Source organism: Oscarella lobularis, chromosome 1 (assembly GCF_947507565.1).
Source record: "Oscarella lobularis chromosome 1, ooOscLobu1.1, whole genome shotgun sequence".
In the NCBI taxonomy this organism is placed as follows: Eukaryota; Metazoa; Porifera; class Homoscleromorpha; order Homosclerophorida; family Oscarellidae; genus Oscarella; species Oscarella lobularis.
This window is the reverse complement of record NC_089175.1, coordinates 3,863,114-3,878,437: the sequence shown is the minus strand read 5'-3', so window position 1 is coordinate 3,878,437 and position 15,324 is coordinate 3,863,114. Positions and strand designations below refer to the sequence as shown.

The window sequence follows — 15,324 nt, the reverse complement described above, 5'->3', positions numbered from 1 at the left end:
AGGTTTATGTAAATGACGGCCCAATTTAATTTACTCTGAGTGCAGAGGATGGAGATCCACACACGGTATGCACCTTTGAGCAAAAATCGTATCATGAAAATAACTAATACATAAATGTACCTGAAACTGAGTGCATTGTCAACAACATAAAAAACTCTATAAAAAGGATGCTACCATCTTCTCTTGCTAGCTTGTTAAGCTAAAAAGATCCTACCGCGACGGGTCGGGCTAGCCGTACGGGTAACGTCACAGTACAAACGTAAAAGCATACCTGCGATTCTGCGTACTATATATAGTACCTTGGTGTCCTCCTGATTTATGTTCTTCAAATGGCTGTACAAGCGATTAGAGGGATAAACAGCATTATACTTGACTTTCAAGCCGTTCCCGATTATCTGATCCACCAAAGAAGACATTCTAATCAATAAAAGGCGAGTTTAATTTTATTACTGTTTTGTTGCACTGGGTACTGCTGCGGTCGAAAACGAGTCGATCGCTGCCGCTTATGCACCAGCACAATAAGAGCCAACGTAGTCAAGACTGTAGACGCAAAACCGGATAAAGCGATTGCAATAACACGCGGACCAGAGAGATCTACGCACAAACCCCATGAACCCAGCGGGCATCTTTCCTAAAGGACTAAAAATTGCCTGGTGGTGGTGGTGGTGGTGGTGGAGATGACGTTGGCGGCGTAATAAAGATAAAATCCTTCCTAGATTCTTGAACAATTCTCGAACGCTTCGATGCTCCGCGCAAGTTCTCAGCAGTGACGTAAAATTCATAACCTATTATACCTGACTCATCCACTACGCCGATGTCGATAGCCTTGAAATTTTCCGTCTCCCGCGTCGGCGTCACGGACCAGCGCGCGTCTTCTTTTTCCCGGTAATGTAGCACGTACCCATTTATGGGACTATTCCCATCGAAAGGAATCGTCCAATTAGCGAACATACTGATACGATGTGAGTGGATGGTAACGGTTACGCTAACACCTATCAACTCTGGAGGAAAGGGTGGACCTAGAAAAAAACACTCGTAGTGCTAAAAACTCTCCCACCTACGTTTTACCTTCTACTCTCAGTTCACAATAATCCGAACTTGCGCCCATGCTATTGTTTGCAATGCACGTTATGTTGCTGGTATCGCTCGTTAGGACGCCATTGATAGACAACGCCTTTCCCTCCGACTCGATTTTATACCGTCTTTCTCCCAGCGTATTCGCGGCGGCGGAACGCCGGATGCATTGCAGTACAGGTACACCGGGAAGTCTTGAATAACTGTCCAATTCGACGGACCGTGAACAACGGTGTCGGGGGCATCTGCAAAAAACATTCGTCCAGCATGCAATCGCTCTATCAACGCTATGGTTTTACGTACAGTGAACTACCAAAACCGGTGTACCCGTTGTGGCATGGTTAGGGTAATAATTAATTGCCGTGCAGACGTATTGCCCCGCTTGCGTTCGAGACACTCGATCGATGGTGAGAAACGCGTTATTCTTGCTGTAAGTATAGCCCGGTTTACGACTCATGTTTACGCCATTGAACGTCCACTGGACGGTGGTGAAGTAGGTGCCCGGACAGCCAAGAGTGACCGAGTCACCTTCGGCTGCAACAGTAAGTGGATTGAAGGAGATTTCTGGGTTTACTAAAGCGGCATAGGTCGGGTTTTTTTATCAGAGACCAACAAGAAGCGTTTATACCTAAAACAGCGAGATACTTCGCACCGCTCTTTTCCGCCCCATCAATTGTAGCTACGCAAAAGTACAATCCCGTGTCCGTTTTCGTCACTTGATGGATGCTAAAGGACTCCAATGTCGGATTCGATGTGTAGCGGGAGTCGTTCAGGTTAAGCGCCGCGCCACCTTTCTCCCAGCGAGTGATTCGGAAAGAACTCGATGCGGGAGCAGTCACAGAGCACGAAAACTCGGCCTTCTGACCGGGAAGTAGACGAGCACTCGAAGCCAACCGTACCTCAACCGTAGAAGAGCCTAAATGAATCGCGTGAGCAAAAGCGTAGGAGCTAAGTGCCCAGGTAAACAGATGCGATGCGGGACGCGCCGCAAAGCCACTAGTAGCGCTTAGGACGTCAAAAAAGCTATGAGGAGATTGGTTACCGGTAATGCAAAAAACAACACACTCTTCTCAACAGACGCGATGCCCGTTGGCCACCCTTGGAGATCTTGGGGACTCATCACGCGACGACTACTACTCTTTTTCGCCGCGGGTTTGAGCCCAGACAGCGTTAGCCGGGGAAACTTATGACCCGCCCATTCCCTCTACCCCACTGTTTTTGCACGATCAAGAAAGCGAAAGAACCTTTTAGTTTCATCCATTGTTTCAAAAACACGTACGTTGAATGTGCAACTAACTAGTGCCGCGGACTCTCACCTGTCTCAATGGTGAAGTACAAGAGAAGTTGAACAACGCAGGATTTCATGTAACCGACGTGCAGAAGACCTGAAGCAGATTGAAACCGGAAAAGGGAGATGATTTGACGCCTGCAAAAAAGGAAGCAAGCATAAAATCTGCAAGCTTATTAATATTACGTGCGAAAATCTCACGCGCTGCGTTGTGAAGCCTTGGGCGGCAATCTCTATGACTGCACGTATGGCAAAGAGTTAAGAGCTCCTCTGTGTGCGCGCGCGCAATACTCCCACACTATAGATAGAAAGAACAATATTGCAATACACCTCTTTCCCAACGGATATCACCGTCGCGCGCGAACTACCTGAAGGCTGTCAGCTGTCCAACAGTACAGATGAGTACACTTCATACTTGAGTTTCTTTTGAAGAGAGATTCGGTTTCGATTCAGCAAAGGAGTCAGATCTGGTACTAATAGCTTCGAGTTCAAGCACTCGCACCACTGAATTTTGCTCCTCTTGATCCATTAGGCAGAGCCAAACGCTGTCGTTTATAAGCCAGCACAATAAAAGCAAATGTAGTCAGGATAGAAGTTGCAAAACCGGAGACAGCAATAACGATGACGCGTGACTCAGAGAGACCGCTTTCTTCTATACATAATATGCCAGTTGTTAGCTAATCAATGATTAATTTTATTATTGCCTGTTGGTTCTGAAGTTGGTGGTGCGATGAGGAGAAAGTTTTTCTTAGGTACTCGAAAAATGGCTGATGATCCATGGCAATTCGAAGCAGTGACGTAAAACTCAAAGTCGGTCAAAGAAATTAGCTTGATAGGCATAGGTACGTCAGCAGACACTTGAGAACTGCGTACAAGCATTGTATACCAGAACGCGCCTCCTTTTTGCCGGTAATGCAATGTATTAAGGGACTGTTCCCATTGAAGGGAACAGTCCACTTGACAAACATTTTGATGAATGTTTTCATGATAGTTATGTTAGCCTCCAACAGCCTGGGTGGAGATGGTGGACCTTGTAAATTGTGATTAGTTAGTTTTACGATTTAGAATTTCCGGAATTCTCTATACCTTCTACGGTTAGTTGAAAATATTTTAACGTTTTACCTACGGTATTGCTGACGACGCAAGTGTAATTGCCGCTATCGCTGGTCTGTACACTTGAGATTGATAGAGTTTGTCCATCTGGCCCGAGGTTATAGCGACTGCTTCCTAACTCGAGAAAGACGTCGTCTTCTTGCGGTGAAGGAAACCCTGTTGCATTGAGGTGCACAATGACGTCCTTGACGTTTCTGTCTCCCTCGCCAGTGCCATTGACCAACGCGCGTCTTCTTTTTGTCCGTTGGCGAGTTCTAACCTACGGAGACAACGACTTTGACTCTTATGCGAGGCGATCGACGGTGGCTTACCACAGCACAATAGTTTGGCTAAGCATTGGCGGGACGCCGTGTACACGACAGAAGGAGAAAGCATGGAGAAAGGATCGAATATCACGTGACACAATGGCAGATAAATATACTCCTCTACATAAATACATGTGCAGCGGGTAACCGCGGGTAGCAGGGTTTTATGTGAACAGTGGCTAGTTTTAGCTGCATTATACTGCAGTCGGACCTTTCAAAATCCCGTTCTTGGAACGTGAAGCTTCCTGCAAATGCACTGATAAATAAAAATAATTCCTGTTACAAGAAGCTTACGTACAGCTAAACGAATTTCTTCTCTTGTCTTCTCATTTTCTTTTCTAACTTCCTCTCTTGTTTTTTCACTTTCTCTCCTGACTTCCTCTCTCGTTCTCTCATTTTCTTTTTGCTGGTCATCCATCACGTCGTTTGCTAAATCCTCAACAAAGCACTTCAGAGCAGCAGCGTGCAAGCCGGTTATAATAGAAATATATATATTTTCTTACGCTTCTTTCAGCTCTGTTTGCTCCACTATGCTGTCCTATAGGGATAAAGTACGATTAGAGACAGTACAAAAAAATCAGAGTCTTTTACCGGTTTTTCTAACTTGCATTGCTTCAGTTTCCTGTCTCGTGGTTCTAGTGCAGAATTTATTTCGCCTGCGGTAAATCAAAATTAGTGCCACGATAGAGAGCGCAAGCAAGACGACTCCAGAGATGGAGACACCCAAGATGATTTGCAATAACTCGCCTAAAAATAATCACAATACAAACGCAATAAAAAAACTATTCCTACCGCCGTTTTTATGTATAGTCAGTATAGAAAGCGTCGGAGTAGATTTCCCAGACAGGTTTATCGTAGTAGCAACAGTAGCTGAGTTTTCTGTAGTACCTCTCCTTGTTACAACAGCAGAACTGGTCAAAATTGCTGCTGAACTTGTCATTTCTGCACCATTGCCGTTGCCATCAACAGATTTTGTAGAATAGTCATCTAAAGTTATAAAATTACAAGACGTCTATATATATATATGCAAAATTTAAACTTGCATGATGACGGCAATAAAAACGCTTCCCTTGTAGGTGTTGCAGGAATGCGACTGATAACAGTCAAATTAAAAATAGGATAAGGAAAACGCAGTCCATCCAAAGAAGCAAGAACGGATAAAGGACCGCTCATGCCCTTGAGAATTTTTAGTGGTGACAACGACACAACTTTCGTTCCATAAACACTATCAACATTTGTTTCCAAACCGACTTGTCTTTCATTCTTGAAGTACATCAGGTCGACGTTTCCGCCCGAGAAAAAGATTCGAACTCGAGGTTGAAATACATCATTTTCATAAAGTCTGACTTCAGCATCTCCGATAGCTTCAACTTTAGGAGCAAAATCTATTATAAAGCCAGTCACCTTTATATATCGTGCCAATGACGTCATTGCTTACTGTATACAATCACAAGAGCCTTGTCGCTTTCTTTGTAGCCGTCAGGTTGGCATGTGACGGTCGTACCGTTGTCGCCGATAAGCGGGGAATTGATCTGAAGCCAAAAGTGAGTTGAGAATGCGCCCGTTTTAGTGCTCCACGAGAAGCGAGAGGTCGTTGCGAAGTCCAAAGGACGACCATTCAGTCGCCACGTGACGGACAGATATGCGTACGCGACGTCTTTCCAGCACGAAGCAGCAGTAACTTCGTCGGAGCCGTTAATGGATCGATATGCTTGGATTTTGAATCGGTCGTCGGCCCCTTTAGTAATTACGTAGTCATGAAGGATCGCCCACCATGTGTGACCTCACCCGAACTTGCAACGGCCAAAAGTTGCAGCAGTAGCAGCCAGCAGCCGGTGGATGCTTTCTTGCACTGCCGTATCAAACCATAAAGATGCTGAACACTGCACAGAAGAAAGAAAAGTAAGAAAATGGAGACCAATTATCACCAATTTACATATAATGCAAAACGCATGCTTGGCATTGAGCCTTGGCATGACCCACAAAAGCGCCGCTAGACTAGACCGGAAACAAACGTGGCGCTTTCGTTGCGCTTTGCCAAGGCATAGCCAGTAGCTGGATTAGAAACCGAACGAGTTGGAGAATAACTTAAGTTTCTGAATCCCGCGCTCGACGTAGGTGAGCTACTATGGGCTGAGAGGGAAACGTCATGTAATGGCCTCCCATGCACCCAATTGCTTCCTGGGTCTTCATCGCGTGGATCGAACCAGAATCCCATAAGAACTGTACCTCATGTTTTCTAACACCGATTCGGATAGGCTAAGTGAAGCAGCGGCTTCTAGATGCAGCAAACGAAGAAGTGTCGGGTGCTCCCCGCGACGCGCCGCAACTGCGCAGTTTAGGGACAGATAAGGCTTCTGACCCCCACGCGCCGCCTTCGGGATGAGGTGCGCGATTGCCCCCCTCGCTTCTCCCCTTATGTCTTTATGTCAATATTGCTGCACGTCCTCATCCTAAATAGGATATCGTGCATACGTAATCTATGGTAATTTCCTGAGGCTGGCAGCTAACTGTAAGTAGCGTCATACTTGAGTTTCCTTTGAAGGGTGACTTGACTCAGCAAAGGAGTCGGATCTAGCATCAAACATTCGCACAGTCGCATTTTGCTCCTCTTGATGATGAGGCGGGGCCCAACGCTGTCGTTTATAAGCTAGCACGATAAGCGCAAATGTAGTCAAGATAGAAGTTGCAAAACCGGAAACAGCAATGACGATGACGCGCGACTCAGAGAGACCGCTTTTTTCTATACAGAAGAAGCCAATTGTTAGCGAGACTTGTACACTAATAAATAATGATTAGTATTGCCTGTTGGCTCCGAAGACGAAGTTGGCGGTGCGATGAGGAGAAAGCTGTTCTTAGATACTTGAAAAATCTCCGATTCCTCAGATGATCCATGACGATTCGAAGCAGTGACGTAAAAGTCAAAGCCTTTCAAGGAATTTAGGTTGATAGACATGGGTACGTCAGCAGACACTTGAGAACTGCGTACAAGCATCGTGAACCAGAACGCGCCTCCTTTTTGCCTGTAATGCAATGTATACTCAGTTATGGGACTGTTCCCATTGAAGGGGACAGTCCACTTGACGAACATTTTGATGAATGTTTCCATGACAGTTATGTTAGCCTCCAACAGCCTGGGTGGAGATGGTGGACCTTGTAAATTGTGATTAGTTTTATGATTCAGAATTTCCGGAATTCTCTATACCTTCTACAGTTAGTTGAAAATATTCTAATGTTTCACCTACGGTATTGTTGACGACGCAAGTGTAATTGCCGCTATCGCTCGTCTGTACACTTGAGATTGATAGAGTTTGTCCATCTGGCCCAAGATTATAGCGACTGCTTTCTAACTCAAGAAAGACGTCATCTTTCTTCCACTTTTTTTGTGGTGAAGGAAACCCTGTTGTATTGAGGTGCATAATGACGTCTTCGCCCTCGATAGCCGTCCCGTTTACGGGACCCCGAAGAACGGCATCAGGGCCATCTAAAAATAAAGGCCGACTCTCTATCAATGACCGGTTTTACTGTATACGTACAATAGACCACTAAAACGGGTGTGCCCGTTGAAGTGTGAGCTTTGTTATAATTCGTTGCGGTACAGGCGTATTGGCCTGCGTGCGTCCGAGACACTCGGTCGATGGTGAGATTCATCTTTGCTCGGCTGTAAATATAACCAGGTTTATGACTGATATTTACTCCATTGAACGTCCAAGATATTTTTGTGAAGTATCTGGTTTGACAACCGAGAGTGACAGAATGACCTTCAACTGCAACAGTAAGCGGCTTATACGAGATTTCCGGATTTACTAAATACATTCAACGATTAGCTTCAGTCTTAGGAAAACTTAGGCAGCCCTTTTACCCAGCACAGAGAGATAGACGGTGTCGCTTTCTTCTATTCCGCTAACCACAGCCACACATCGATACAATCCGGTGTCTGTTTTTACCAAAGAGTGAATTACAAGAGATGACATTTTTTGATCGGATGAATAGCGTGCGTTGGTTAGATTGAGTACTGTGTTGTCTTTTTCCCAGCGAATTATTGTACCGGATCCAGAGCACGAGAACGAGGCGCTCTGCCCCGGAAAAGGCAGACGACTCGATCTCAATAGTAGCTGCACCGCAGCAGATCCTAAAGCGAAATAAAATATCACGTGAGTAGGCGGAGCACTGGCAACTACCGCAAACCAGAAGGTTTGCAAACTTAGTGGAGCGTGCATCTGCGAAGAAAAACAGACGTCAAGGAAAAGTCAACAGCTGCAAATAGTCAGCCAAACAATTCCCTCTTCCTTGGAGACTATAGCAGCAGGGCCTACTCAATTTCTCTACTAGACTGTCTATAGCTCCCTTTGTCGCCCAACGACCTTTAAGAAAGTGCAGGTCGCGACGCTACTGTCTTACTCTAGCTAAACATGACAGTCTTACCCGCCTCGACAGCCAAACAGATGAGCAGCTGTATGACGTAGCGTTTCATAGACTCTGTGTTACCATGCAGCCGGACAGTCGGAGAAACGATGAAGTCGTTCTTGTTCTAATCTGGCGGGCTCTTCGCCACTTGCATGAATTCAGAATCCCGGGTCTGTTGCACCTGCAGATCAGCATCTGCACCACTGATCACGTCTATTAGACAGTTTCTCACGCTTCTTATTGCAGTCAAAGTGTACGAACGAGAACAATAGCTTTCAGCTGTCACACGCTTACGATGCGCGCAAGCGTAACTACTGCTTTCGAGGGCAAGGCTTCGACGTCCAATCAGCTAAATAGATACGATAATGGAATTAGGTTTATCTAAACGACGGCCCAATTTAATTTACTCTGAGTGCAGAGGATGGAGATCCACACACGGTATGCACCTTTGAGCAAAAATCGTATCATGAAAATAACTAATACATAAAGAGTGCATTGTCAACAACATAAAAAACTCTATAAAAAGGATGCTACCATCTTCTCTTGCTAGCTTGTGAAGCTAAAAGGATCCTACCGCGACGGGTCGGGCTAGCCGTACGGGTAACGTCACAGTACAAACGTAAAAGCATACCTGCGATTCTGCGTACTATACATAGTACCTTGGTGTCCTCCTGACTTATGTTTCTTCAAATGGCTGTACAAGCGATTAGAGGGATAAACAGAATTATACTCGACTTTCAAGCCGTTCCCGATTATCTAATCCACCAAAGAAGACATTCTAATCAATAAAAGGTAAGTTTAATTTTATTACTGTTTTGTTGCACTGGGTACTGCTGCGGTCGAAAACGAGTCGATTTCTGCCGCTTATGCACCAGCATAATAAGAGCCAACGTAGTCAAGACTGTAGACGCAAAACCGGATAAAACGATTGCAATAACACGCGAACCAGAGAGATCTACGCACAAACCCCATGAACCGGGCGGGCATCTTTCCTAAAGACTAAAAATTGCCTGGTGGTGGTGGTGGTGGAGATGACGTTGGCGGCGTAATAAAGATAAAATCCTTCCTAGATGCTTGAACAATTCTCGAACGCTTCGATGCTCCGCGCAAGTTCTCAGCAGTGACGTAAAATTCATAACCTATTATATCTGACTCATCCTCTACGCCGATGTCGATAGCCTTGAAATTTTCCGTCTCCCGCGTCGGCGTCACGGACCAGCGCGCGTCTTCTTTTTCCCGGTAATGTAGCACGTACCCATTTATGGGACTATTCCCATCGAAAGGAATCGTCCAATTAGCGAACATGCTGATACGATGTGAGGGAATGGTGGTAACGGTTATGCTTACACCTATCAACTCTGGAGGAGAAGGTGGACCTAGAAAAAACACTCGTATAGTGTTAAAAACTCTCCCACCTGCGTTTTTACCTTCTACTCTCAGTTCGCAATAATCCGAGCTTGCGCCCATGCTATTGTTTGCAATGCACGTTATGTTGCTGGTATCGCTCGTTAGGACGCCATCGATAGACAACGCCTTTCCCTCCGACTCGATTTTATACCGACTGCTTCCCAAGTCCGAAACGAGCACCCCGTCTTTCTCCCAGCGTATTCGCGGCGGCGGAACGCCGGATGCATTGCAGTACAGGTACACCGGGTTGTCTTGAATAACTGTCCCATTCGACGGACCGTGAACAACGGTGTCTGGGGCATCTGCAAAAAAACATTCGTCCAGCATGCAAACGCCCTATCAACGCTACGGTTTTACGTACAGTGAACTACCAAAACCGGTGTACCCGTTGTCGCATGGCTAGGATAATAATTAATTGCCGTGCAGACGTATTGCCCCGCTTGCGTTCGAGACACTCGATCGATGGTGAGAAACGCGTTATTCTTGCTGCAAATATAGCCCGGTTTACGACTCATGTTTACGCCATTGAACGTCCACTGGACGGTGGTGAAGTAGGTGCCCGGACAGCCAAGAGTGACCGAGTCACCTTCGGCTGCAACAGTAAGTGGATTGAAGGAGATTTCTGGGTTTACTAAAGCGGCATAGGTCGGGTTTTTTTATCAGAGACCAACAAGAAGCGTTTATACCTAAAACAGCGAGATACTTCGCACCGTTCTTCTCCGCCCCATCAATTGTAGCTACGCAGTAGTACAATCCCGTGTCCGTTTTCGTCACTTGATGGATGCTAAAGGACTCCAATGTCGGATTCGATGTGTAGCGGGAGTCGTTCAGGTTAAGCGCCGTGCCGCCTTTCTCCCAGCGAGTGATTCGGAAAGAACTCGACGCGGGAGCAGTCACAGAGCACGAAAACTCGGCCTTCTGACCGGGAAGAAGACGAGCACTCGAAGCCAACCGTACCTCAACCGTAGAAGAGCCTAAATGAATCGCGTGAGCAAAAGCGTAGGAGCTAAGTGCCCAGGTAAACAGATGCGATGCGGGACGCGCCGCAAAGCCGCTAGTAGCGCTTAGGACGTCAAACAAGCTATGAGGCGATTGGTTAATTAATTAATGCAAAAAACAACACACTCTTCTTAACAGACGCGATGCCCGTTGGCCACCCTTGGAGACTTTAGGGATTCGTCACGCGACGACTACTACTCTTTTTCCCCGCGGGTTTGAGCCCAGACAGCGTTAGCCGGGGAAACTTATGACCCGCCCATTCCCTCTCCCCTACTGTTTTGCACAATCGAGAAAGCGAAAGAACCTTTTAGTTTCATCCATTGTTTCAAAAACACGTACGTTGAATGTGCAACTAGTGCCGCGGACTCTCACCTGTCTCAATGGTGAAGTACAAGAGAAGTTGAACAACGCAGGATTTCATGTAACCGACGTGCAGAAGACCTGAAGCAGATTGAAACCGGAAAAGGGAGATGATTTGACGCCTGCAAAAAAGGAAGCAAGCATAAAATCTGCAAGCTTATTAATATTACGTGCGAAAATCTCACGCGCTGCGTTGTGAAGCCTTGGGCGGCAATCTCTATGACTGCAAACGTATGGCAAAGAGTTAAGAGCTCCTCTGTGTGCGCGCGCGCAATACTCCCACACTATAGATAGAAAGAACAATATTGCAATACACCTCTTTCCCAACAAACCGGTAGGTCAACCAAAGTCCGTTATCAAGAGTAACTTTCTGACCTGGGCTTTAATTAATAATAGAGTTTTTTTGCCTTGGGGAGATAGAAGAGTGACTTCGACGCATCGATATCCTCCCTCGATCCAAACTTGCATTTTTACGACGTTCGTCTCGTCGGGATCTCGCCAGTAGCATTGATGTCGCAACAGAGGACCCATAATTTGATCCACAGGATAAGGATCGTTGTCCATTACGTACATGGCCAATCTGAACGAAAAGAATAATAAAATCAATGGTTCTGAATTTGGTTCTACTCGCCTCAGTTCCGCTTCGACGCGTTTCGTAACGCTAATGAACATTTCTCTGTGCTTGATGCAAGATATGAGTGATACCAACGCCTCTTTGGCTTGCTCCGACGTCACGCTTTGATGCTCTTCTCGGCTATCGGGCTTTGAAATAGATAGACCACACTGGAGCCTAGGAAAAGATGCAATAAGGAAATTACTAGCTCCTAGAAATCAGACAAGAGATCAATGCAATGAAAAATGCACAAACTTTGAAGTGAGGCCCCCTTTGAAGAAACGCGTCGTTTGACCGTTAAAAGGGTCAAAAAACGCGTCTCTTTCACATAGCAAATTTTTAAAAATTTAAAAAAGGTTACGACACTTGATACAAACCACACGGAAGACGGTGCTATGGAGGTTTATCCGGTATCAGAGGTATCTCACAGGCGCAGCGGAGCTATTGGACTAGGAAGGCCGGAGCCCTTGTCGGGTGAGGAGAATGACCGACCACCGGGCCATGATGGTCAAACCCTTGGGGAGAGTTTCCAACTCCCTTCTATCCTAGCCAAGAGCTCATGCTCCTGCTACTGATAGGTATATGGAAACGCTGGGTATATATATAACAACCCTGCCTGGGTCACTTCCACTGCAGCTGTTCACCACAAAAAGTGCGCTGATTGAACTAAAACCACTCTCAATCAGCCGCAAATACGTTTCTGACCACAACCGCGAATGAATTTTGTCGCAAATCAATGTAGAAACGCGAAAAACGAAAATAAAACGCGTTCCACGTACGCAAGACACGCCCTGTCACGCTACACATGACGTCAGTTGTAAGACGCATGACAAAATGGTCTATACGAGCAAGTAGAGGCGAAAAATCAGCCGCGAAGTAAATTGGGGATCTATTCTAAAGACATTCAGTCGCTATTCGGACGCGAAAAGCGAACGGATACGAAGAAACGGCAATGCGCTCGGTCAGCAAAATCTAGGTGATATATGGCGCCTCTATAACGGGCAGCAAAACGTGCGCTACACTTAGATAAACAAACGCTACACGGGCGTAGATAATTTGACTGAACACCGACTTCAAGTCAAATTGTCTGGCCGGGGTGAAAAGCGGAGCGGTACTGCGTGTATAGAAGCAATTTGCCTCTCTAACTCTTACTCTCACCGTTTCGCCAGTTCTTCTCCTTCTTGGGCGATGTCCTGCTGATCTGCTTAATTCTGGCATATATATCGCGATCGACCGCTTGAATGAGAGTGATGGGAAGGCCGCGAAAGGGCAGCCGACCAATCGTCGCCGTTCGGCCGACGCTGTGTATGACGTGGCCTTCAAGAGCACGCGTCGCGTATTGGAAGATTCGTCGTATTGCTAAAAATGCAGACGCAGCCTGAGAACGAAAGAGAGAAGCGGCAATAGATAGGAGGGGAGGCCCAAGAAAAAAGAAAAAGAAAAATAGCGTACCGTTGGGAGTGAATTCTCCGCTCGCAAAACTGCTCGTCGACACTTCGTCGTCGTCGTCAATAATTTTGATATCCAGACTGTAGGTCACCTTTCTCTCCGCCTCCGGCTCAAATTCAAAATTCGCCGTGTAAGAGAAGAAGGGAGAGTAGTACACTACAGAAAAATCCGGCTCCTATTATCTTTGTACCGCAATCTCGTCCTTTTAAATAATCGCTTCATGTCTATTCAGCACAGAATATTAAATGATTAGCAAACACAGATATACCCAATGTCAACTTTGAAACCAACACCGTTACACGTACAGAACACCGGCGTCATTAGAACGACAGGTCACCTCGAAAAAGATTCTCAATGGATCCTAAAAACACTGATCGAGAGACGATTAGAAAAGACCCCAATATACGCATGCAGCCCACTGCTACTCATCCCTACCCGCTGCACTTCAACTTCACTTGCATCACGTCGTCGTCGCGAGCCGGAAACTCTTCGAAGTGAATCTCGTCGGCGTACAACATCTCCCCGAAAATCGCTCCCATAGGTCCCTCGGGATCCCAATCGCGCGCTCGCGTGTAGCACGCCAGATACGCGTCCGGCCAATCACTCGTCGTCACGCGTCCGGCCTTCTCGCTGTGAACGTTGTCGCAGAGCGATATCATGAAATCGAAGGCCGCCACGCGAGCGCCGAAGAGCTTGGCGGTTATAACGGCAAATCGATTGCCCGCCCAGTCGCCTCTAGCTTTCAGTTGCATTTGAAGGTAGACGGCATCGGCGAGCTGGAACTTGGGACTGGTCAGAGTCACGGTCTCGCGAGCGTCGATGCGCGACCAATTCTGTATGGTCCACACGAACGTGCCGAGTGACAACGCTTTCGCCTTCAGATAGGTTTCCATGGAGAAGACTTTCTCTTTGACGTCTTTGTGATAAGCGAGCATGAGGTCGGCGTGCTCCTGCATTTGGGTGGCGAGATGCTGAGGCATTGATTCTCTTGGAGTCTGGAAATAGGTGAGATTCATTTTAATTTTTGATTTTATTTTAATTTTTACTGTAAACGAACAGCCGAAGTGGGCGTATTCGCACTTGATTTCCACTCTTGGGCAGTCTGATAAGTGCACCCTAAACTAAAATACAGAATTCAATTATTAGTATTATTACTATGGCATTGCCTTGGTCTACTCTCACTTTCTCACGAAGCATCTCTTGCTTGCATTTCGGACAAGCGAGGACAATCTTGTCACAAAACAAATCCTTGTGGCCCTAAGGACTTCATGAGTACATGTGTATTTTCTCTTAGACATATACACTCACGTTTTTGTAATGCCAGAATGTCATCGATTTTCTGCAATAGCTGCACGTGAACTTACGATTGATGCATATGTTCTTCACGTGGTTCTTTATCTGCGCTTGAGGCATGATCACGCCGCACTTCTCAGGACATCGAACCTTGGCAAAAGTACACTCCTTTGCCACGTGGTCCTTGAGACAGATAATGGAGAAGCAAAAAGTATGATGCGTTCTATTTAATTACCTGAAGATAACGAAGCTCTATCTCCTGCTTGCATCCGGCGGCGTGTTCGAGACACTTCACCTTCAACTGGAGCACCTTCCTATTCGTTCTCTGATCCGGAAACGCCTGTACAATACAAAATAATTAGTTTTAGTCTTTAAAGCTAATTCCGATGATTTTACGTAGTCCTCACGGTGCTTCAGCCCATCTCTCGGACACACGAACGAACCGTGACGTCTGTGTTTACGTTTACACGAAGTGACGTCATCACACCTCTATACAGTAGTGTACGCTCTCACTTCGGCAAGCGTTCGAAGCAGGTCGCACAGAAAAGATGACCACACGGCGCCTGCATAGGACTTCTCGCCACTCCCGAGCAGACCGAACACTTGTAGTCCGGATCCGGACGTTGCACGAATAGCGCTTCGTCGTAGCCGTCGATCGGTTCCGGGTACACAGACTCTCCGTCATCGCACGAGAAACTCCTCGCGAATAGATCTTCTGGCTCGTGCTGAGCATAGATCTTCGTCGTTGCGTCTGAAAGCCTGCTGCAGGCCATGCTCTGCGATGCGCATGTGCACAGATACTGTAAACGAGGTGGCACAGGCAGAGATCTCTGGCACAGGGGCCGGTGGCACACGAGGTGGGCCTACACTGTAGAGTCGACAAGAAATCAGACTAATCATGAAAATATTTGAATTGTGTTGCAACAAGACATTCAGTCAGCCTAGCGACTTGAAGTTGCACTAGTAAGCAGAAAACAGACGACTTTGCACTTTCGGGGTTCTTTCGAATCGGAAAG

The 15,324-nt window shown here is 46.5% G+C and overlaps 3 protein-coding genes across 9 annotated transcripts; all 3 read right to left on the bottom strand.

Moving 5' to 3' along the window:
- Nucleotides 1–156: 156 nt before the first annotated feature.
- On the bottom strand, nt 157–6,143 carry LOC136197602 (uncharacterized). 2 transcript variants are annotated; one of them, XM_065987407.1, is made up of 21 exons: nt 6,010–6,143; nt 5,569–5,663; nt 5,219–5,518; nt 4,824–5,165; nt 4,573–4,767; nt 4,372–4,527; nt 4,284–4,318; nt 4,079–4,228; nt 3,787–4,025; nt 3,449–3,734; nt 3,067–3,392; nt 2,731–3,014; nt 2,564–2,660; nt 2,391–2,500; nt 1,703–1,990; nt 1,378–1,647; nt 1,069–1,319; nt 651–1,019; nt 451–594; nt 272–395; nt 157–210 (listed from the first exon to the last, which is right to left on the bottom strand). In XM_065987407.1, exons 1-9 carry the CDS (start codon nt 6,012–6,014, stop codon nt 3,975–3,977), a joined length of 1,329 nt encoding a protein of 442 aa, XP_065843479.1. In that variant the 5' UTR covers nt 6,015–6,143; the 3' UTR covers nt 157–210; nt 272–395; nt 451–594; nt 651–1,019; nt 1,069–1,319; nt 1,378–1,647; nt 1,703–1,990; nt 2,391–2,500; nt 2,564–2,660; nt 2,731–3,014; nt 3,067–3,392; nt 3,449–3,734; nt 3,787–3,974. The 2 variants fall into 2 exon arrangements, with proteins under 2 accessions (XP_065843479.1, XP_065843472.1); XM_065987400.1 differs by having other exon boundaries at nt 161–395.
- On the bottom strand, nt 6,093–8,912 carry LOC136197483 (neural cell adhesion molecule 1-like). Of its 3 annotated transcripts, XM_065987265.1 has the most exons (10): nt 8,819–8,912; nt 8,595–8,633; nt 8,420–8,536; nt 8,206–8,368; nt 7,643–7,912; nt 7,317–7,586; nt 6,986–7,264; nt 6,586–6,933; nt 6,309–6,523; nt 6,144–6,260 (listed from the first exon to the last, which is right to left on the bottom strand). In XM_065987265.1, exons 4-10 carry the CDS (start codon nt 8,252–8,254, stop codon nt 6,234–6,236), a joined length of 1,458 nt encoding a protein of 485 aa, XP_065843337.1. In that variant the 5' UTR covers nt 8,255–8,368; nt 8,420–8,536; nt 8,595–8,633; nt 8,819–8,912; the 3' UTR covers nt 6,144–6,233. The 3 variants fall into 3 exon arrangements, with proteins under 3 accessions (XP_065843344.1, XP_065843337.1, XP_065843351.1); XM_065987279.1 differs by lacking the exons at nt 8,595–8,633; nt 8,819–8,912 and having other exon boundaries at nt 6,586–6,803; nt 6,870–6,933; nt 8,420–8,531; XM_065987272.1 differs by lacking the exons at nt 8,595–8,633; nt 8,819–8,912 and having other exon boundaries at nt 6,093–6,233; nt 8,420–8,531.
- Nucleotides 8,631–15,086, bottom strand: LOC136197530 (TNF receptor-associated factor 5-like). Of its 4 annotated transcripts, XM_065987341.1 has the most exons (13): nt 14,822–15,086; nt 14,705–14,759; nt 14,544–14,648; nt 14,324–14,491; nt 14,198–14,272; nt 14,062–14,136; nt 13,451–14,010; nt 13,019–13,385; nt 12,725–12,944; nt 11,585–11,743; nt 11,329–11,533; nt 11,139–11,237; nt 11,040–11,075 (listed from the first exon to the last, which is right to left on the bottom strand). In XM_065987341.1, exons 1-8 carry the CDS (start codon nt 15,079–15,081, stop codon nt 13,367–13,369), a joined length of 1,317 nt encoding a protein of 438 aa, XP_065843413.1. In that variant the 5' UTR covers nt 15,082–15,086; the 3' UTR covers nt 11,040–11,075; nt 11,139–11,237; nt 11,329–11,533; nt 11,585–11,743; nt 12,725–12,944; nt 13,019–13,366. The 4 variants fall into 4 exon arrangements, with proteins under 4 accessions (XP_065843405.1, XP_065843389.1, XP_065843397.1 ...); XM_065987333.1 differs by lacking the exons at nt 13,451–14,010; nt 14,062–14,136; nt 14,198–14,272; ... (2 more) ...; nt 14,705–14,759; nt 14,822–15,086 and adding exons at nt 8,631–8,943; nt 8,999–9,142; nt 9,198–9,563; ... (1 more) ...; nt 9,956–10,225; nt 10,281–10,568 and having other exon boundaries at nt 10,966–11,075; nt 11,124–11,237; nt 13,019–13,362; XM_065987317.1 differs by lacking the exons at nt 13,451–14,010; nt 14,062–14,136; nt 14,198–14,272; ... (2 more) ...; nt 14,705–14,759; nt 14,822–15,086 and adding exons at nt 8,631–8,943; nt 8,999–9,142; nt 9,198–9,563; ... (1 more) ...; nt 9,956–10,225; nt 10,281–10,568 and having other exon boundaries at nt 10,966–11,075; nt 13,019–13,362.
- Nucleotides 15,087–15,324: the final 238 nt, after the last annotated feature.